The sequence below is a fragment of the Drosophila tropicalis genome, unplaced genomic scaffold, assembly GCF_018151085.1.
Source record: "Drosophila tropicalis isolate 14030-0801.00 unplaced genomic scaffold, ASM1815108v1 contig_878, whole genome shotgun sequence".
NCBI classification, from domain to species: Eukaryota; Metazoa; Arthropoda; class Insecta; order Diptera; family Drosophilidae; genus Drosophila; species Drosophila tropicalis.
The window spans coordinates 11,758,173-11,780,382 of NW_027173374.1; the positions used below are offsets into that span (position 1 = coordinate 11,758,173).

The 22,210-nt window shown below is 35.7% G+C and overlaps 2 protein-coding genes across 4 annotated transcripts in view; one reads left to right on the top strand and one right to left on the bottom strand.

Moving 5' to 3' along the window:
- The window catches only part of kay (transcription factor kayak), a 29,214-nt gene that overhangs the window by 707 nt on the left and 6,297 nt on the right, over window positions 1–22,210 (top strand). The window contains exon 1 of one of the 3 annotated variants that reach the window (XM_068298933.1): window positions 5,933–7,046. The exons of 1 other annotated variant lie outside the window; for it this stretch is intronic. In XM_068298933.1, coding sequence (XP_068155034.1) covers window positions 6,801–7,046 — 246 coding nt within the window. In that variant the 5' untranslated portion in view covers window positions 5,933–6,800. Of the gene's footprint in view, window positions 1–5,932; window positions 7,047–15,029; window positions 15,542–22,210 lie in introns of those variants that run through there. One more of the 3 variants, XM_068298934.1, reaches the window with a different exon arrangement.
- fig (fos intronic gene) lies at window positions 11,850–13,179 on the bottom strand. The gene has a single exon (XM_068298935.1). The coding sequence runs from the start codon at window positions 13,082–13,084 to the stop codon at window positions 12,140–12,142; it is 945 nt and encodes a 314-aa protein (XP_068155036.1). The 5' UTR covers window positions 13,085–13,179; the 3' UTR covers window positions 11,850–12,139.

Genomic DNA, 22,210 nt, shown 5'->3' on the forward strand with positions numbered 1-22,210 from the left:
ATATAATTTATTTGCATCATCAAATTTCGCCAATGGATCTATTGGCCTTGAAAGTTTTAGCATGGCTAATTGTTTAAGGCAAACTAAACTTAATTATTTAACGAATTGGCTTAAGCAGCAGTTAAAAAGGAGAGAGATTTATTTATTTGCCAAAAGAAGAAAGAATTAATTAAGATTAATACTAGATTGTAGAAATAGAATTCGAACTTTCTGGCTTAAATGATGTTACCTTTGTTATAGACAGAGAATCCGAACTGCGTTTAGTCTTATATGAAACATGATACCAGAAATGGATTTTGCATTTAATGAACTATTGGCAGTAAAAAAAAAAAAACAGTATCAATAAATCTCAAAAGTTACTTAATTGCCATTTGACATGTTTTTTTTATCACCTATTTTTTACGGTATGGAGAATTTACCATATTCCTTAAGAATTTATTATCCATTAATAGTTTTATAAGTTTTAGTCCTTGTGGACTTTTAGCCATTTCTACAAATGAATATATATTTAGAGTTTATGAGAGAAGACTTACATACAAATGAGCTTACTTTTCTTCCCATCTCGCTTTAATTCGCCTCATCTCTTTCGCTGGCGCTTTGTGATTTGTTGTCGCCTTTGAGTTAACGATTTTATGGGCGGAGCTTGCAAAATGCAAAAGGTGGAGTGCATGATGCCTTTTCGTTGTGTTCTGTCTTCAAAGTGATCCTCCCAATTGGGATGCTGTTGCAAAATGGCGGCTAACAAAAGCTCTTGTGACACGGGGCGTATGCTTTATCTGTAGACATACATACATTACGTATACGTATGTATGGGTTTAAAATGTTACTTAGTTTTTGACAATTGTCTGTTTATCTCATGTAAATATTATTATACCAGGGCGTGGGAATGCCGCACCCCATCAAAACAATCAAAAATACATTTTGAGTAATTTAATTTGTTTAAACTGGAGCTCAAAGGTGGTTGTTGGGGCAAACTGAATTTTAAATTAATCCAGCAGACAGTTATAAAAATACTGAAGAGTTTAATCAACTTTGTCGGCAAACGAGTCCCTGAATCCGATTCAAACAATTCAGACATTAAAAGCAACCAACTAACTAGTAAACGTCATGAATTAAAAATATGAATTATGACACATTTGGCGACCAACAGTCTAACCTAGAACTGACGTACAAACTTATCATCTTTGAATGCTGACGACGATGACAACGAACACACGCCACACAACAACCACAGAGTCCAGATAAGATGGCAATTGCAAAGTCACGAAGTGCCTCGCTCACCCAGTGGGCCAGGCCAGGAAGTGAGAAAAAGCTGTAAAACGAAGCAATGAAGCAAAGTAGCGCAGAAATTGCGCACATATGTATGTACATATATAATATGAGACCCAAAACGGAAATACCAAGTGTAAAGCGACTCAAAAGTAGACATACCTTTATTTGACTAAAAGTCAATCCATTCTTATCTACAATACAGACCCCATTGGCAAGGTTTTCGTCTGTCCATCGCCCAGCAAATATGTTTATATATAGTTAAATTTCTTTTGAACTCAACCAACTTTAGATTACTTGCATTGTACATCCAGTTCTTTTTTTAATCTTAGTTTCATGGAATTAATGTGGTTTTGTACAAAAAATAAAAACTAAATTTCAGCAGATCTGAATCATTAACATATATAATCCATGGCATGAGCAATTGGATTATACAGCATTCCAAAATTAAACTTTCAAAGGGATTAAACTTGACCACATTTATATCAGACCAGCTGCAAAACCTATTTTAAGTTATGGTGGAGATAAGTGAGATGATATATAATTCGTATTAGTATGAAAAGAGAGAACTCTCACAGAGAAGCCACAGAAAGGAATGGAATATATAGTATGGAGATTTATGTGGTTTGATAACTCATTAACCCAAATGGTAATTTCCTTTTGATCATAGCCTCAGATGGTTCTTTCCAGGAGGTGACGAAAATATTGAAATAAACCCAACTTTACTCATATAACTTTGTCGATTAAAAACTTTTCTTTTAGTCATAAGACAATTTCGGCTTTGTCATATAAAAAACCATAAAAAGATTGGATAAAATTTAGTATAATAATACGTACTAGGTTATTGTATTATCCTTATTAAACTTTATCAAACTTTCTACTAAGGGTATTGACATTCTTTTAAAGCCAAACATAACTTTAGTTAAAGTTTCTTAGACAAGTCTGGATCAAAACACTTTTACCCTCTTTGTTTATATTTTAAACAAATTAATTAATTACCCATATTGTCACACTTAAGTGTTGAAAGAAATATTTATTTAGTCGCTAGGCCTGTTTAGTAAAACCTTGTTAAATGATTTTAATGTTTTAATTTAAAGACTTCTTTTTTTTTTGTGGCCCTTGAACTTTGGGGGCTTATTTGACTTTTTCCTTTTATATTTCTTTTTGTTTTTCTTATTAATTATTACAAAAACAATTAAGTGCTCGAAATTAACTACTTTAATTTGCAGTCATTTAACTTTTGTTGGTTGTTGTTGTTGTTCTTGTTTATTTTTAATGGGCATCGCATTTAGCTTCGTTTTTTTTTTTTTCCCCTGTTGTTTTCCCCACTTGTTTCTTAGTGCAAAAAGTGTTCTACAACAAACTCATTAAATTCGTTAATCATTTTAATGCGTTGCAAAAGTGTTGCAATCGTCAGTAGTAGTTATAGTTACGCCCCCTTTTAGCCCATTAGCGTAAACTCAAACTCAGATGTTTCAACCGAAGGTCTTTTGCCAACAATTGCATAAAAATAGATCGAAAAGTTTGAAATTTTTATGGTCTAAATTTTATTGTTAAATGTGTTTTTGATTTTACAGACACTATATAGAAACTGGCGATCTCCCACGATAGGGAAAGCTTAGATTTCCGTTTCTCCATTTTGCCAGTCATCGTTTTATAATTGTGGCGGAAATAACTGCTTATATGATTAATCCAATTGTTAACACTTTGATTTATATCTACATATATTTACAATAAATTGGAATTTAAATATTTACATGGAAATAATTAATAGCCATTTTTAACAACATAATTTACTCTCTACTTAATTCTTATCGATCTCAAAGTGATTTACCAACAAGAATTAGATTAGATCCGGACTATTTCACTTCTGGCTGACGGAACTTACAAATAAAGTTTTGTTTTTTATGAATGTTTTGTTAAGAATTTATATGGAACATTTTTAAAGTCTTATGTTCTCCATTAGAATAATTAGTTCATACTATTTTCTGTCTCAAATTTCAAAGTTATAATATTGATATAAGTGAATCAGAATAGAGATATAGATCCGCAGGTTTCCATATCATTCAATTTGTCTTTGTCTTTTCTAGATCTTGATTGTTTCTTTGTTTATTTATTTGTTTTTTTAGTTTACCTACCCTGTGCTTAGCATGTGTCGGAAATACCCTTCATGCACTATATATATAAACGTTTATATTTTTCCTATCACATCTGTTGGAGCTTATGAAATCTCTATTTCATGATTAAGCAATTAATTCGAAGAAATTTAATACAAATTCTATGAAATCCAAGTGAGTTACAATCAAAATGATGACGTAGTCAGTCACTTTGATTTGATGATATAAACAACAATGACGTGATCATTCCTAAGACGATGCATATCAGATGCATGAAAACAACTTAAAAATCAAGTTACAATTACTACAACGTATTAAATTTATAAAATGATCTGTTTTACAAGACTGAGATTGTTTTAGTTAATAACTTTTGTGACAAGTATTAAGTGTGTGATATAAATTGAATCAGATTTGAATATCATTATAGAACTGAAAACTGTAGAACTTTAAATTGGAAAATACGGCAGCAAAATATCTTTCAGTCTTAAACAGAAATGTTATGCTAGTAGTACCTAGTATATAGTACCTCTGGTTAATTTCCTTTCACATTTACATCAAATTTTACGGCGCGCAATAATAAATGGCATCTTTTATTAGCACTCAGACGATAATTTCGATATTTCTAAAAACAATTTCAATAAAAGTTGTTGGATCGTTAAGGCGGCTTAAATATGGCGAGAGATTTTTTAAGAGACTTGAGAATTGCCATGAATCGTGGGAAATATTGAAATAATTCTGAGATGATGTCACTACGTTTTCTGACCTCCAATATAAAGAAATTTCTTGCATATGGACCGCCAAGGACATTGGAAATTGTTTAGTATCAAAACTCATATATCATACGATATTTTTATTTAAATCTTTTGGTATTGGTTACCATTTTGTTTATTAGAAGTCACTGTAAGTTGGCAAGGAAGTGCAAGGGTTTCCTTTAATCAGTTATTTTCGATTGAAACATCCTTTTCCGCTCTGTTTTACCTAATGCAGTCTCAAATTGCACAATTAACCCTCATGGCTTAACCTTGAAACGGTCGGTTCTGCGATTCACCTTCTCTTCGACTGTCTGTCCAGTCATTTAGTCAGTCAGTCAATTGGAAGTGCTGGCGACGCCAGCAGCACTCAGACTCAGACGCATTGGCTTATCGGTGTGTGTCTCTTTTGTGTGTCCTGCAGGGAGAGGCATAGGCGGTTAATGGTCAAAAACCATTCAGATTTATTTAGATTGAGGCTACCTGCCCCTAATGGCTGCTGAATTGTGGATATGCCTATGCATTTAGCACGCGCCCATCTATACCAAGACAACTACATGTATCTCACGGATTCACGGGCTCATTAACTGGCTGTTGCCACTTGCCACTTGTGTCGGGGAAACCTGTATATCTGTATCCATGAAAATTCCATGCTGGAGGCCCAGACCCCTCCTTTAACAGCCTCCGTGTGTAAAAACCCCGATGAGTCATCCTATCGTCATCCATAGCAATGCGTGCCAGTTTGGCATACATAATATATCCAAACATGTGCCCAGAGTGGCCTGACAGAGCGACAGAGATGAACTCTGTGTGTGCAAGCAAGAGGGATGGATACATTGAATGAGTGGGTGAGCGAGAATCACAGCCAGGCAGACAAACCGTGAGACAGAGAGAGTGAGAGAGAGAGGCGGCTATGAAATCAAAACAAAACAGTCAACAACGAGTTGCGCGCCAAATTTACAGTCTGAGTGAGTGCAACGACTTATGGCTGAGTTAGAGTGGCAGCCGGTAAATCTTACTCATGCCTCTCGCATGCGATAAATGTAGCCATTGAGTGAGCACACACTCACACGTTTTTGTTGTAACTGTGAGGGTGAGCTCTCTTTGTATCTTTTTGCGCCTCTTGCCTTAACATTCGAACATTTATTGTGTGGTTTGCTTATGTCTAGCTATTCGTCAGGGCCACGGAAATTGAAATGGAGCAGAAAGTAGTGACTAGTTCGTTATGCAAAATAGAGTACATAGATTAAATCCGATTTATAAATGCCCTGTAGCAGGGAGGTGACGACTTTCATAAGGACTCCGCAAAGGACCTAGCAACGAAGTGGTTACCTTTACATGAAATCAGCTCTCGTAACATTTTATCAAGAAACATGACCAGAAAAACTTTATTTTATAACGGTAAACGAAATTCAAACTTCATTACTGGTTCACTTACGTAACGTATTCCCTTTCACATCTTTCTGTATAACTTCTTCTTTAATGAATAATAAAACACAAATTAAATAAAAATAGGTCACCTGCTTGTAAAAACAAACAATAAGAATGATAAATGGGTGTCTTTCTTTCTATTAATCTTTATTTAACTGTTTTTTGCTATTCCGACTGGTTCCATGTGGCGTGCAGCCCTGGTTTCTCATACAATGAAAAATTTCCAGCGTGCACACTTACACAAGCATGTGCGTGTGTGTGAGTGTATCTGTGTGTATGTACATGTGTCTCGCAATGGCCAAGACGTCACCCGATGGTGGATGGCGGCGGCGGTCTGTTGCTGTCTCGGAGCTAGTTGCTCAGTTATTTTTCGCTTTTTGTTAAGTCAACGCGACTGCAGCAACGGCAACGGAAAGCCACGCGGCTGCGTTCCCCCCAAATCTCCGCGTAGTTAATATCATCAGTTCAAAGCAAAAACCAACAACCAAACCCAATATTCTTCTCCTCCCACCCCTCGGCCCTCACTTTTCTACGTAACGTTCGCATTCATATACACAAGCAATCAGATAGTGTATATTTTAGACTCTCTGTCTCTCTCTCTCTCTTCCTCTGTCTCTCTATACAACATTTGCCTTCTCTGCTTCCCTCTGGTTTACCTCCCTCACTCTCTCTCTCTCTCTGTCTTGCCTACATATGGTCACTGTGGACTAAAGTGAGATAGAAAGCAACGGACAAAACGTTTTTATTATATTTATTACTATTATTATTATTGTAACTATTCCTGTTAAATGTTGTAACGAGTTTTTGGTTGCCTCACAAGTGCTTAAAGAAAAAACATTCCTCTCCCAAGTGAGAATAGTGTATATTTATGTTATCTACACGCCAGAATGCAACATCAAAAATAAAGTAAAAAAGAAAAACAACATAAAATTACGAAACGCGTACAAAGTTCAATAGCATAGCATAACGTAACGACTATGTGCGCGGGGCGTGGCGTGGCAATTTAATCTAGAGAATTCTATGCGAACCGTTAACAACTTTTAACCAACAACGGCAGCAGCAACAATTCGACAGCTGGAAAAGAAAAAAGTGCAAAAGAGAGGAGTGATTAAAAGCAACAATAACAAAAAACAAAAAACTGTGAGAGCGAGAGAGCAAGGAGTACGTTTACGAGCACTCGCCACCCGCACATGCAATTTGTTGTTGGCGCGCCGCTGTAGCTGCAGCAGTCACAATGAAAGTTAAAGTCGAACGCACAACAATAACAAAGAAGACCACAACCACAAAGCCAAAGCCTGATGAGGAGGACAACAACGACGACAACAGCAATGGGTTGGAGGTGACGGCGACGGCGACGACGACTGGGACACGAGAAACATCAGACCAATTGGACTTTCTGCCCGCCGATCTGTCGGCAACGATATCGACAACGACGACACCAACAGCAACACGGGCAGCAACAACAACTCGCAATCTTATCGTAAGTGATTCTTATTTTATGGCATATTCTACATAAAACAATAAAATTACCCAAAAGGCCCGGTTTAACCGTAAGTTCAATACTCTAACAAGATCGTTCCAATTGGACTAATATAAGTGCATACATACATATGTATAAAGACAAGGGCTTACAAAATCGATTAGCTCAAACCTTTCTCTATTTCAAACTAGTTTTTGTTGGAAATATGTATTTTGTGTAAGTTAAAAGTTGCTTACAAGCTTCTGGCCAGAAGTGATATACCCTTGTTGTGGAGTCTAGGGTATTTTAGAAAAAGAAAATGTGTTGGGAACAAACTGGAACCTGTGCGAGTGCATAGAACGCAATTAAGCTTGTGTTCCTTTCTCCCTCCCTCAGCCCCTTCCTCCTCCTGCAATTCATCATTTCGCTTCACTCGCTAAATAAAATTAAAAAAACAAAAAAACTTGTTTAAAAAAGTTAACTTTTTTGTGCTCTTTTTTGTTGTATGTATGTATATTTCGATATATTTTATACACGCACACACACACACACACACAGATAAATGTATGCCTGTATTTTTTTTTATGATTATTCGCCGAATTGTATTTCGCGCATTTTGTTGTGGCTTTCTACAGTTGTTGTTGTTGTTGTGGTTTTTTTTCGTTTTTGGTTTTATTCGTATTTATTTTGTCGACATCTTTGGAATTTCAATTTACACGTTTTTGTTGTTGTCACTCTCTTTCGCGCTCACACACACACACACGCACCCCGCTCTCTTGTCAGCTCACACAGATACTTATCCATACGTGGACTCTCGCACGTAGAGAGCGTAAGAGAGAGATATCTTTTTCTATCGCATGCGAGAAATGTCATCAAATTCGATTTTGAGTGAGTGACTTTCAATACAATTTCCCACTCATGTCAAGGTTATAGTATTTCCAATTTGATTCTGTTTTGCTCTTTCGGTTTGTGCATTTCCATTTTACGTTTTCTTCTTGTTGTTCTATGAGTTTTTGCGTTGGCGTTGCAACACAAGGGGGCGGAAGAGAGGAGGGGAGGGTGGGTTAGTGGGTGGTCGTTCGGTCGGTCAATGTTTATTAGTCGCACGTGCTTTCCATGGGTTTTTTTATTGTCTCTTTCTTTTGCCAATCGGTGCAACTCGTCAGGTTGGGGGTCAAGGTTGACCATTGATGACACCGATTTATGTGTGGAAATGCAACCTAATGTCATTAAGGTTATGATAGTACTAAAAAGAAATGGATACTTTTTAAAGTTAATGTTTACTACTAGATCTAGCCAGATATGGATTACTTTTGGGCGCCATGTACATACATACGTTGCAGCCATTTCGACCATAATTCGTTAAAAGGACACCTCAAAAATATCGTTTTAAGGCTATAAGTCGTTACCAAGCCTTCAATGTCCAAAATTTGAATTTTTCCTCTAATAACCAAACAGTTTTCCTAATACTTACATTCTCTATGCATCAAGTTGATTGATTTTTCCTGCCTCTGCCTGCCTTTTTTTTATTTGCCACTTGGCAAAATTATGTTGCAGTGTGAATTTCGCAACAAAATTAAATCCAATGCCAAGGTTAAATGGCATACATCTGCCACATTGGCACATTGTCGTTGCTGCTTGCTACACACACTATTTATTTATTCATTTCTATGCCCCTTCACTTGATCGTGTGTTCGTTCTCACTGGTATTTCACTTAGAATGTCAAATGGCTCACGCGTCGTTCGCATATGTTTGTATGCTGTTCATCCATGGGATGGAATTGGCGTTGTAGTTTGGAGAAGGAGATGGAGAAGGAGAAGGAGAAAGAGATGAAATGTGATGTGGTCTGGTCTGGTCTGGCCTGGCCCCCATCTCATTCGTATATGGCGCGTGAGTTGCACTTGAAATTCACCAAATTGCCATTTCAGTTTGCCTTGTGTGGATGTCGTTGTTGTTTTCTATTTGTTGCATAAAATATTTATGCAACGAGCCGCATATAAAATATGTTCATGCATTAAAAGCAAAAGCTTTTAAAGTCACAATAATAACCCTTTTTATTTTTTTTATTCTCATTTTGGGTATTAAACAACGTTTTATTTGCATAGATTCAGATACGGCTATCATTTAATTTTTTTTTTTTTTTTTTGTTTTTGTTTAATGTGCGCATCAACTAAAAATAAATAAAAAATCAAATTGCCTCGTTTATTTTAGCAAATACCTACATAAATAAATACGCACACAAATAATTAATTATTGCTGTAGTTGTTGGTGTTTTTAGCCGCTTGATAGCCTTTATGACTGACTTTTAACTGTTTTCTTATTGGTATTGGCGTTGGTTGGGTGTGCAGCAAATTTATGACATTCTTCGTTTGTCCTCGCTCTCAAAAAGAAACGTTTTTATTGATCGTACAAACATATGTATGTACATATGTCTTTAGCTTTCGAATTGTTCCAAGAAAATTTCGTTGAATTTTGTAAAAACTTTTTGTTTTGCCAGCCAAGTGTTGATAGATAATACAGTTTAATACAGTGGCCACTCAATAAAATGCATTTCTTTGTTTCATTTAGGAGAAACCCGAAAATCAATATACTTACAAATTGAAATAGAAATAATAGAATGAATAGAAATGTAATTTTTAAAAAGTATAATTATACCCTTTCGAAAATGTTTTAAGTGTATTAAATATCATAGACTTCTTCATTACAAACTCTAATCTTAGCTATAGTTTAACTTATCGTAATGTTTCAACTGTATATAATTCGAATTTTATTTTATTTTTTTACTCAATCAATTAACCAAATCATATTATTCTTTACCTGAAAACGAAAACTTTCATTCAATATCTGACCTGATTCTCAGGGTATCAAGGTGTTAAATATTATATACTTTTTATCGCTGTTGCAATAAGAACAGACTTAAAATTTTGTTATTTTGGGGGATTTTTTGTCTTGAAGTTTGATGGTTATTATCTGGTCTCGCTCTTTGTTCCTGGTTGCTGCTGATTGTTGTTATCGTGGACCTTCCTAGCGACAGTAAAAATAAAGAAAGAAAATGTGGGGAAACCCATCAAAATCCAGTGGTTTGTTTTAGATAATAAAAACTGTAGTTTATTTTTTTCTTTAAATTCAACTCGGCAAATTGAACAATTGTATTTACATATATACATATATGTGTGTATGTTGTACATATGTGCAATTATATATTTATTTTGCCGTTGAGCTTAGCGCTCTGCTAATGAAATTAACTTGTGACGTCAATTAATTTTTAACTTAAACGTAGAAAAGCCGGTTTTTTTTTTCTCTCATTGTTGTTGTTTTCTTTTTCTCTTGTTGAATGTCGAAGTGATCGCCTCCTGAAGCTCAATTTCGAGAGCCAAATTTGGTTAAAGTTAAACTGCTGCTGCTGCTGACGTCACGACTTGAAATGAAACTTGCCCTGGCATTAGGCTAAAGTCAATCCACAAGATATACATATATACATACATATACATTCGAATGGATTTCGGCTGCCAAATGCTAATTTTCCTAAACACCAAACGCCAGTCGGCCAACGAATTATGTCATATTGTATTTTCAACAAAACAAAAGGCCATAATAACAACAACAACTACAACGGAAAATGTCAAAAGCTGCTTGTGCGTGCCTTCGATTTTTCTTGGAAATTTGACTTTGGCCATCATTAAAACGATTGCCTGTTCCATGGGTTTCTTGAACTTTCCCACTCGTTCAATTGAGTAATATAGTGACCAAACACACAAATTCGGTTAATTTAATGCATATATTGTTAACGGAAATTGCACTTAAGTAGCAATAACATTCAATTGGAGCACATCTGGAGTGGTTTGGCTATGAGTTGACAACATATTGAAAGATTTACAAGGCAGGCTGCTGCAATCCTTGTTGGCCATTTTTCTGTTACTCTGCCAGTGGATGTGGATTATTTTGTGACGCATCGTTCCGAGAAGAGGTGCAGCAGCAACGCATTCCACAAAAGGCAAATGAACGCAAAACCCGTGGCCCATTCTGTTGCAGCAAGTTCGTTTTCAATTCGCCACGGCGTTGAAAAGTGCGAAATAAAAGAAATGCCAAGTCAGGTTATTGATGGCAGGGGGTTTTAGAAGGGGGCAGAATAAATTCTTAAGATTCTGTAAGTCCCCAACATGCACTCCTCCCTTATATCTCTGTGTGTGTGTGTGTGTGTATAGTGTTTTAAAGTATAAACTGAGATTATGGGTCTAACTCTTGGTCCAGAACTACTTACAATTTGTTTTTCGATTAGTTTCTCTTCAAGCAATTGCCATCTAAGCCTTCTTATCACATTTCCGATTAAATATTTTTCTCTATTATTTTGAGGTCAGTAGTTTACAAATTAAATTGATCATTATGATGTACTGGCTTATCTCATAGTAAAGTTTATAGTTTCCTTTTACATTCTGTGGGGATTTGTTTATCAGAAAATTTTCTTGTATGCTTCCAGTAAGTGTGAATTTCGCCATGTTGTATGGGGATTTCCGTTTTTGCTTTTTTTTTTTTATGTATGCACATTTAATTCATGCGACTCACTCACTCAATTGTCTCTCTTAACCCACTCGAGATATTTGAGTGGTTTTCTCAACTGAGAAACAAGTTTGCTACGATTTTGCCAAAGTAGGCGTGGGAGAGACGAAGCAAAAGAAGACTATAGCCCTAGGCCATGGCACGTCCACGTTGTAGATTCCCCCTAACCCCACCTTACCTTGCCGCACCTCACACCAGCAGACCTCAATTGGCCCCCTCCCACCCTCAGCCTCACTTCACCTAACTGGGGCTTAAATAATCGCACGAATTCTGGTTAAAATGTGTATGAGTCATCCGGCAACTGTTTTTATTATTTGTAGAGTGGGGCTGGCTGGCTGGCTGGCTGTTGTAGACGCTTTCATTTCATTCATATTTTTGTTGAATGAATGAGGTGTTTTCTTTTTTTGTTTTCTTTTTGTTTTATACTATAATAATTTTTATCGCTGGCATTTGTTGACTTCTGATAGGCATCAAATATAAAATATTTACACAAATAAACACCTACAGCAACACCCTCAAGTGAGAGGCCTCTTCTAACTGATAGACAGGATCAGGTTCAGACATCTCTTGGCACTGCAACAGTTGCCAAGAGAACAGTTATATCATCTGGCTTGCCGCCACCTGGAAAATCCATATCATAAAACTTAGCCTTGAGGGCAAATGGTGATTCGAAATAAGGGCTAATCGAAAGATCCCTTGCCATATCCACTAAACTATTGGCACCCAATTGCAAGTCTTCTTTTCTAGTCACGCCCTGATATTTGCTTAAGGTCTTGACTATCAGACTTTCGGGCACATTGTCGAACAAACCGTCGGTGGCCAAAAGTACGAGATCTCCCTCCTGCAAAGGCAATCTAGACGAGTCGGCCGACTCCGGGCGATCGCAATACACATTGTCCAACCGTTCATTTGGCACCACTGTCAACTGATATGGTGAATTGAAATCATGTACTTGCTCCTCGGAACGATGTAGCAAACGACCGTTTCGGATGACCATAAAGCCACTGTCACCCAGATTAGCCGAATGCATGGTGCAGTCCCGTCGATTAAGGGACACCAGACAGGCTGTGCTGCTTCCCACTACTGGATTCGTTTTACCTTTGATTTCGCTGTTACTCTCAATCAAGAGATCAAGTGGTTTTCGGCCATCGAAGTTCTCCCGTTTGGCATAGTTTGAACACCAAAACATCAGTTCTCGGGCAAAGAGTCCTGCATCTATGCCCAACTCACTCCAACCACCTACGCCATCAGCCACGCCCATTACCTCAGCCTTGGGGGTTGAGCTAAAAAACCAGCTGTCTTCGCCATATCGATTATCTTTTGCACTGCAAATACTACGTTGTCTCGATCTGCCCTGCACCACTTTCACTAGAAAGGGATCTCGGCGTTTTCCAACTCCCGACATAGATGAGGATTGCAACAATCCAGTGTTGTAAAATTTCAATACATCGATTAGGAATTTCGTTTTCCCTTGCAGTTTTCCTGCCAATGAGCTCAACATCTTTTACAACAAAAATTTGCAATTTCTAGACTAGATCTTAGAAAATTTAGAAAAACTCTGACAGGTTTTCAGGAGTTGACTCTGACCCTTTGTTAATTAGAACACTATTAACAAAAAGAATGGCTGATTAAATCAGTTTTTTTTAAATTATTTATAGTCTACTTTTTATATTGACTCTATTTCAACAATATTCGTATTTCTCATTTCAATTACCCACTTAAGAATTATTGATAAGGCCCTAACAGTTGCAATAAATTTAAGAACAAGTCCAATTCGGCACAAACTATTGCTCATTGTGTGGTTTAGATTTTAGGTCGATTTATTTTTGTTACCATTTTGGGAAATCTTATCGTCATAACTACCACCATGTGGGCCTACGACACCGTACAAAATGCCGGAAGTACGGATCACGCAACGGAACTTGGAATCTTATCTCGTCGGTGTATAGCCTTTCTTTATCAGTGAATAATAAACGAGCTGGCTGAGAAAAATGACAAAAAACCAGAAAAAATCAAATTCAACACAAAGAAAAGTGCCAATTTTATTTTTAAAGACTGATGTAAACCTCTAAAGATATCACAGAAACCTTATCAACTGCAATTGTTCTTAAGAAACCGCGCATTAATCATAATTATTGTGATCGGTAAATTAGCCTGAACTTCCCTTTTTGCTTGTTCAATGACGTCAATACTATTGGCTGACACTACGCGACTAATCTCGTAATATGGAAACATATACATATGTGCATACATAGCTGATATGGTTAAGAGTTTTAATTCTTATATAGTATGTATATGATGCCTGTTAATTTCTATGGAAATTCAAAAATATATACTTACTTATCTCAAGACCAAAAACTGAAGACTTTGATGAGGTATTTCACTGATTCACAGAAATATTTTGATTTTTGATGTTTGAAATGTCCTTAAACTAATTTTCATTTCTTTTAACTTTGATTTCAGGTAAGTAAAGCCATGTGCAATTGGACCTGCATTTCATATTGAACAAATGTTCACTGTCACATGACCCAGTTCCCAACAATCGTATGTACTACAAATTGTATATATTGTATAAATTCCAACCAAAAAGGCTCAAATGTATATAGAGAAGTGTCGTCTCTCGTTTACACACTATGCGAAACAAGGTCAACGTGGCCTTTTTTTGTTTTTGTTTTTCTATACATTGTAATTGTAATTGTTGTTATTGTTATTGAATGCCGCATAAAATTACATGGCACAGCTCCATCATCAATATTTATTGAAAAAAGCTAACTTATCCACAATAGATAAGTGTAAAAATGGTTAGAAATAAACACCTGCAACGCACACCCTGCAATGTCATCATTATATCTCCTATCACTGGCGACCCAAAAAAAAAAAAAAAAAATAAAATGAAAACAGACAATTTTCATAGATAAGAGAGAGCCAAGACACAAAGCTATAGTATTGTGTCGTATAGATTCGTGGTACTTTACCGACTAAGCGTATATGTTTTCGTTAAATTTAGTTGCTTATGTCATAACTAAATTGTCGAGCCAAAGATAAGATAAAGCTATAGAATCTAAGTAAACAAACCAAGCAAAAGAAACTAAACTCAAGTCAAAACATTGCCAGGCACGTGAGCTCTATATAATGGCATAGAAAAATGCAGGCCAGGCCATTTCATTGGGTTAAACCCAAAAATATAATATCAAGTCGGCTGCTGCTCCTGAAATCACAAAAAAACAAAAAAAAAATTGCTCATACGCTCAGTATGCTCAGCCATGCTCAGGAAATACCAAAAACTCAGTCTCTCGCACTCACTTGCGCTCTCGTTTTGTCTCTCTCCCTCCCTCTCTTTGGCGATAAAGCAAAAAGCGCTCACTCAAAGCATTTTGCCTGGTTTCGATGGCGGCCGCATATATAAAGGCAATACACTAGCGATGACGCATTTAGTCTAAACAAGTTAGCCGCGCGAATCGCATCGTCGGCATCTCGAAGTAAAATTTCATAAACAAGAAAATATTTCACAAGAAATATACGTGAAAAGCAAAACTGAGAGAGAACGAGAGAAATAATAAAACAAAAAAGTGCAGTGCCAGAAAAACAAAATAACAATTTAACAATTCTCGGAAAAATTCGAAGAAAAACAACAAAAGTATAAGAGCGAAATAAATTCGCACGATCGCATTTTATATTAACAATCGCAAAAATAAACACACACACAGACACCAAAAACAAATACAAAAGAAATTTCATCAGAATTTTGAGTCATTTTCAAAGCGTTTGTTTAAATAGAACTTTTTTTGTTCACGGTTTGGCCGGAAACAAATCTAACTAAATTCGGAAATAGTTGAAAAAAATAAATAAAAGCTAACACCTCAGCGGTTGTTAAGACAAAATGACGCTGGACAATTATGCCATAGAATTTGGCGATGAATATTTATTCCATTTGCCGTTATCGCCATTGCCTAAAGTGGTAAGCATTTTTGAGTTTTCTACACATTTTTCTACCTTCAATGGGGTCTTATCGTTAATTCTAAAAATTTCTAGAAATCTAGAAGACCGACAACGAGTGTTATAGTTTTCTCGCTCATTTGTTACGCTTATAATGCTTATCAGTGTATAGGCAAAGGGGAAAAATTCTTGGAAATTGAAAACCCTTTGGGGCTTTTCTCTCTAGGCAAGTTCTATTTGTTATCGTGAGTTCTATGCAAGCCTTACCCCTATATTACATACCATGCCATAACACACACATGCTTATCTGGTATCTGGCATTTGCCTTCAATATCGTGTTTAATGTATTATTTACTGGTTTTGCAATTCAATTTGTTTATTTATTGATAAATTAACAAAAAATAAACGACAAAAAATGGCGCCGCCCCGATTAATGGTTCACACAACTACGTGATTCTTTTTGTCAAAACTCATTTTCAATAGCAAAATTTCTTGATAAGAAATAGAAATATTATTGACTATGGGCAAGTGTTCAAATGGTTTCTAATCACATCATGTGTGAATTGTTCGCACACCACATGTGCATATGGCTGAAATATTTCGATAAATGATTTATATTTAGATACAGAATATTTGAATTCCAACCCTGGCCTATTGATTAATTTAATCCGCCAATTTAATATTACAATTTAACTGCAAAAATCACCCCTTTAATCCAAAAAAAATCACGTTGCTATGCCATGAAACATTTCATGTTGTCTTTATTTTTTTGTGTTTTTTTTGCTTTATATACTTATTTTTGCACATTGCATTTTCCAGTCCGTTGATCAGGTCTGGTTTTGTCTGGCTCTGGGTCTGTCTCAGGGCGAAACCGGCGCCGTTGGCCATATCTTGCACACGTGCGAATGTCGTGACAATTTATCAAGTCACTCTCTACTCACTTTCCGCTTCAAGAAAACAAAAAAAAAAAAAAAGAGGGGATTACATTTACTTTGTTGCATTTATAATTGTAGCATAGAAAGTAAGCAAAGTCCAAGTCCAAATGTTTGACCCTTTAACATATGAACCACACACAGAGATACAGAATTTGTACATTTGCGTGACACTTGATACTCGGACATATGAGATACATATTACTTTCCATAATGTATGAGAGCGACCAATTGGGGCGGGTTCAAAGAGTAATAACGAGTCAAATGTTGCTGACACGAGCCAGCGAAACTTAAGTAGACAGCCAACAACAAGTAACTAGAAGTTGGTGTAGGAGTCCGAGTAATTCAGGGTGGGCGCCTCCAATGAATGGGAATGAGAGACAGAGCAACTTTCTTTGGCACATAATTTCAAAAAACACTTTTAATTAACTGAAATATCTCTAAATATGGCAAGTACACAAAAACTTTTTGTTTACTGTCGATGTTGTGTAGGAGTTTACGATTTATGAAGTTTTTTTTTCCCTCATCGTACTTTTTACTTATTAAAAACAATAAAGTAAAGAGTATACTGACTTTTAGATGGCTTACTATTAAAATTCCCTTATTTCACCAATCGAGGGACTTGAGTCGTCCTTTATAATGACATCTTATAAGCTGAGAGTTCCTTCCTTGGAGAGCCCAATGTTTCCTATTGAACGCATTTTCGAAAAGAGTTTTATAATAACTATGTCATACAATTATAGAGTTGAAATTCTAACAAAAGCAAGAACTAAACTTCATATTAGATGTCTAGAACTAACAATTCTAGATGAGATATAGAGTGAGAAATATAATTTTCTATATAAAATTATGTTATGATTGATAGATATTTTATAGGCCATCAATTTCATAATGAATTTCAAGTGTAGTACTTTCGCAAAAGCTCAACTTATTTTGGAGGAATTTTCGATTTGTGGGCGTCTTTGATTGGTTGCTGTTGTTGTTGTTGTTGCGATCGTCAGTAGAAGAGAGTCGTGGGCATGTCATGAAAGGAAACACTTGATGTGCTACGAATTGAAGACAATAACTTTCCATTGTCTTGGGCCTAACACCTACATATGATGTACATACTTACCAAATCAATTTAGAATTGGCCTAAAAATATGGCAAATACAGTTTTCTATTTAAGCTTTGGTTAACGCTTTTTGCTCTCTTTTGTGTTTTTTTTTTCGGACATGCAACAATATATGTAAGTAGAAACATATGTCTATAATTATATATTGCAGTGAGGTGGACTTAATTGCAGCGTGAAGTTGATTGCACTTGGTTAATTTTGTGCTAATGATTTAAGTGGATTACTAATGAGAAAACGAGCAAGGCGAAAGACAATAAAATAAGACAGACGTATAGAGATTTAGTTGTTACTTTCTGATAATTTGGCAGGACAGGAAAAACCCAAAAGGAAACGAACAAAATACAAAAATTGAGTACGATTGAGTTGTTTGCCTTGTAATTTCGCCCAAAACCATTTACCTTGCTAGAGCTCCAACGAGCTGTCTTCTATAATTTCGTTACGTTTTTGGCTCTTGGCAAAAGGACAAACGTTCTCGATTTGATTGTTGCGGTCAGACAGGGGACCCCCCCTTTTTGGTTATTTCTTGGAATTGGCCAGCTGAATGCAAGCCAAAGTGAAAAGTGAAAACAACTTTTACTGTGTCTTGTCTGGTTTTTACTTGCTGTCCAGTTTACTATCTCTGTCCCTGACCCCACATTCTCTTGATGTCTGTGTCTACTGCATTCAGTGTCCTTTTTGTCCTTACTTTTCCTCTCTCTCTCTTCCCTTCCTCTCTTTTTTTTTTGGTTTTTGGCGCCCGAATGACGCGTCGTTTGTTTGCCATTTCCTTGGAATTGCTGCAAAACTTTGCCATAAATTTCTATGAACTCCCCCAACTTGGGTGTTTGAAGGTTGAAGTTGTGTTCGCTGCCGCTTCAATTCATTGTTTTTGTTTTTTCTGTTTTTTGTTATTGTTTTTGTTGTTGGCGTGTCGCGACAAAATGCATTTAAATAAATTATTCCTAGACCAATGTCGCGTCATTTTATTAGCCATACGCGCGAGTACGCACTGTACTTTTTTTTTTTTGCTTTTCGAGTGTGAATCTTAATGCATTGAGTGTGGGGGCGTGGTCACGTTAAACGTGTTGTATGCAATTATTACCTTGTAACTTTGAAATAAAACAGCTACAAAAGAGCAAGGAAGTGGTAACTACAAGTGAAATTGATGGATTGCAGGCGATTCTCAGTTTCCTGGGCCATCTCTGCCCTTTATATTAAGTTCTCCTATGTTTCTTTCTAAAATGTTTTCCATTTACTTTTGATTAAGTTACCATTAAAGTCATGTCGAGCTATAAACAAGGACCGCAATTGTTATAAAACTTGCGATTTTCAAACATTAAAAAGTTAAACGAACTTACAACTTATTTCAAGCCATTTAAAATTATCTACTCCTTTGCCATTTATTGTATCTCGTATCTGATACACACCTTTGGTAAATACTCGTATATCCCAAAGGCGTGACAGTCAACAGTCTATCTCACATTCTCTCCCTCTCCGTCTCTCTTTCTACCCCCTTCTTTGTTGCTACATGTCTGTCTATATAGAAAGACAATCCAAGTATATTCATTAGGCAAAAAGTTCAATAAACTGCTTAAAAAAAAGCAAACAAAATTATATTTTTTTTTTGCCGCCAGAACATAAATACATATATCAACTTTTCTGTGTGTGTGTGTGTGTGTGTATGAACATCACATGCAAATTTGTCAATTGTGTGGCGTCGCCGTTGCCGTCACGCCCTTCTACCTTCTGCCACCTTTTGGGCTTGTTTCGAGCCTGAACCAAGCCAAGCCAAGCAACCGCCGAAAAAAAGTCTGATTAATTTGACACTGGAACTTAAAGGAATCCGAATCCGTATAGGAATTAACTTCAGAATTTATGTGTTCTGTTCCTCAAATCGAGAAATGACATTATATATTTTCTGTGGCTTCCCCCTCCCCCTTTTTGGGCATGCTTCTTTGAAATATTATTAATATAATTTGTTGTTTTTTCATTCTGAGGGGTGTTGCTGCACTTTTTGGCAACAAAATTTTGAATTATTAATGTGTCCAAGCCAAAAATTCAATTTTGATTTCATTTCATACCCTGCAGTTGAAGAGTACTCAAAGTCATGAGCTAATCAGCTTAATAGTTTTAAGAGGAATGTTTCTATATTTGATTGTTAAATATGCGTTTTCTCTTTGACCATTTAACAAAGACTTGCCAAAAACCCTTTACAGATTCGAAAGGGTATCTAAGCAGTCTTTATGTTGAGGATCATTCTGTTTTTACTTGGCGTGGGCGTTCCCAAAATGGACAAGCGACAAAGTGATTTTAATGGCGGCGCTTGGAATGGTCAATGCGAGGAGTGAAAGTCAAAGGGAAGGAAGTGGGGTAGTTGGAGCAGAGGTAGGAGACAAGAATCGGCTGATTGCGTGGCTAAAAAAGGCCGGCAAACTCGGGATGCCCGGCCATTGACATTCGTGGCACTCCAAAAAAAAAAAAACACAAACAGAAACGAACCCCGACAACAATCGGCATACCATCAGCCAGCTGGATGGGGCTTACTTTTTTCGTATAATATATTTTTTTTTATCAAAAAATATATGTACATATGTATATGTATATGGCACTCAACACTTTTGCCATTTCACTTTGGCATTGCGGTCACGTTCTCCTTTCCAGAGAAACCGGCAAAAACAACAAGAATAAAACAAAAATGAAAAACCCAAAGATGATTTCTGCCTTCTCCTTTTCATTAATTGTTTTATTCGCAGAATTTGCATAACTAACTAAAATCAAAAAACCAAAAAAAAAGTAAAGTAAACAAGGCAAAAACATTAAGAAAAGTAAATAATTTTAAATATTATGCTTATCGCCAAAGGAAGTGTATATTATATATGTGTGTATATAGATAAATGCAATCAAGCCTGATAATTATTTCAATGCACTTGAACTTGTCAACTCTTTAGGCACGAAATGACATTGCAACTGTGCAACAATTTCAAGGCAATTCTCAAAACAATGCTGCAGATCCAGTCTCTCTTTTTGTGAGTGATTTCAATTAGAAATCGAAACGCGAAAATTGCATTTGATTCTGTTATTGTTTTACTCGTTTAATTGTTCGTTTTCTATGTATGTACATATAAATTATGCGCATTTCTAACAAATCAACAATTTGACCCTCACAACGTGCAATTTTAGCCAACTAATTTATGCCGAATATATAATAATAATAAAAACTAAGACAAATTTATTTGGCTGGTACCACGAAGTTCATATACGCTGCCTTATACAAAGCATTTAAGCCAGAACTTTAACTTATCCATAAGTTCTTGTCTTAAAACGAAACTCTAGTTCTTTCAAAACTATAACGAGTCAAACTTTCTATAATTGCTTTCATTAGAACTTAGTGATCTCAAGTCTTGAGGTTCTATCCTTTTAAATGGAGCAACTTAGTTAGCTATCTTAACTCACAATTATATATCTAGTATTTGGTAGTATAATTAACAACAAGCTAGCCGCCACTTTTGATATAAACAATGAGATTGTCATTGTTGTTTCTCTCGCCTATGCTTTTTAGCCAAGTTATTTGCGTTTGTCATTATTACGTCATTGTGAGACTAAAAATTGGTTTCAAAAATAACACAACACGTCAGCTGCAAAAAGCTACAAGAAAATAACGAATAATAATAGAAGAAAATAAGAACAAAAAACAAAACACGAAAACGAAAAGAAAAGTAAAATAAATTGTTAATGCCATTTGTTGTCGTTTTTTGTTGTTTTTTGTTGTTGTTTTTTTTGCTTTCAAGCTAATGCCAACCATCCCCTCCTTAGCCTTATTCACTTTTTCATTTGAAAGTAGCAAAAATTTTCAACAAGTGAACTAATTTAAGTCAAGGGGCCAAAACACTGACGATATTTAAAATAGACGCTTCTTATGTGTAAATATTTATGTTTGTATAGACCAACTAACTAAAAACAAAGTCAAAGTCATAAAACTCATCAGCCAGATCGATGGAAAAGTCTTAACAAAAATTGTTTTACTCTATGTACTATAGAAGATTTAAGATTGTGAATTATCTGATTAATAGTTAAACCAAACTGAATTTCTTTTTGTCTAGATTCCATTTAAACTTTGGATTATTTCATAAGAATTAGCCCAATTCTTAAATTTTATGTCAATTATATTTATATTCTATAAATAATGAGTCTAGATTACATTTGCTAATCAAATTATAGTGAAACTGTTTCATTAGAATTAGAAGACTGCAAATCATTGATAGATAAGGATTCAAAGCCAATTAAATTGCTATAGAATAACACTGATCGATTTTGTTAAATAAAAATTATATAAACACTAAATATTTAAAATAAAATCAAGCGAAACTTTAAGTTAAGCATATCTCGTTTTCAATTCATTAAATTTCTCTTATTGTAATCAGTTTTTTATTGCAGTTCAAGTGTATTAGTCAGCATAATACAATTGTATGAATTGAATGATATGTTGACGACGTCAGTTTTGGTTCTATATATGCAAATCGTAATTATATATGTACTACTATATATAAATGTATATCATATGCTACGCTTGCCGCAGCTTAATTGACCCCGCCAAGTTGAACTTTGTCTGTCTGTCTGCCTGTCTGTGGGGTGGCTGATAACAGAGGCAAAAACAGAGACAGAGAAA

Coding starts and splice junctions, on each gene's coding strand:
- fig (XM_068298935.1), bottom strand. CDS start 13,084: ATGTTGAGCTCATTGGCAGGAAAACTGCAAGGGAAAACGAAATTCCTA.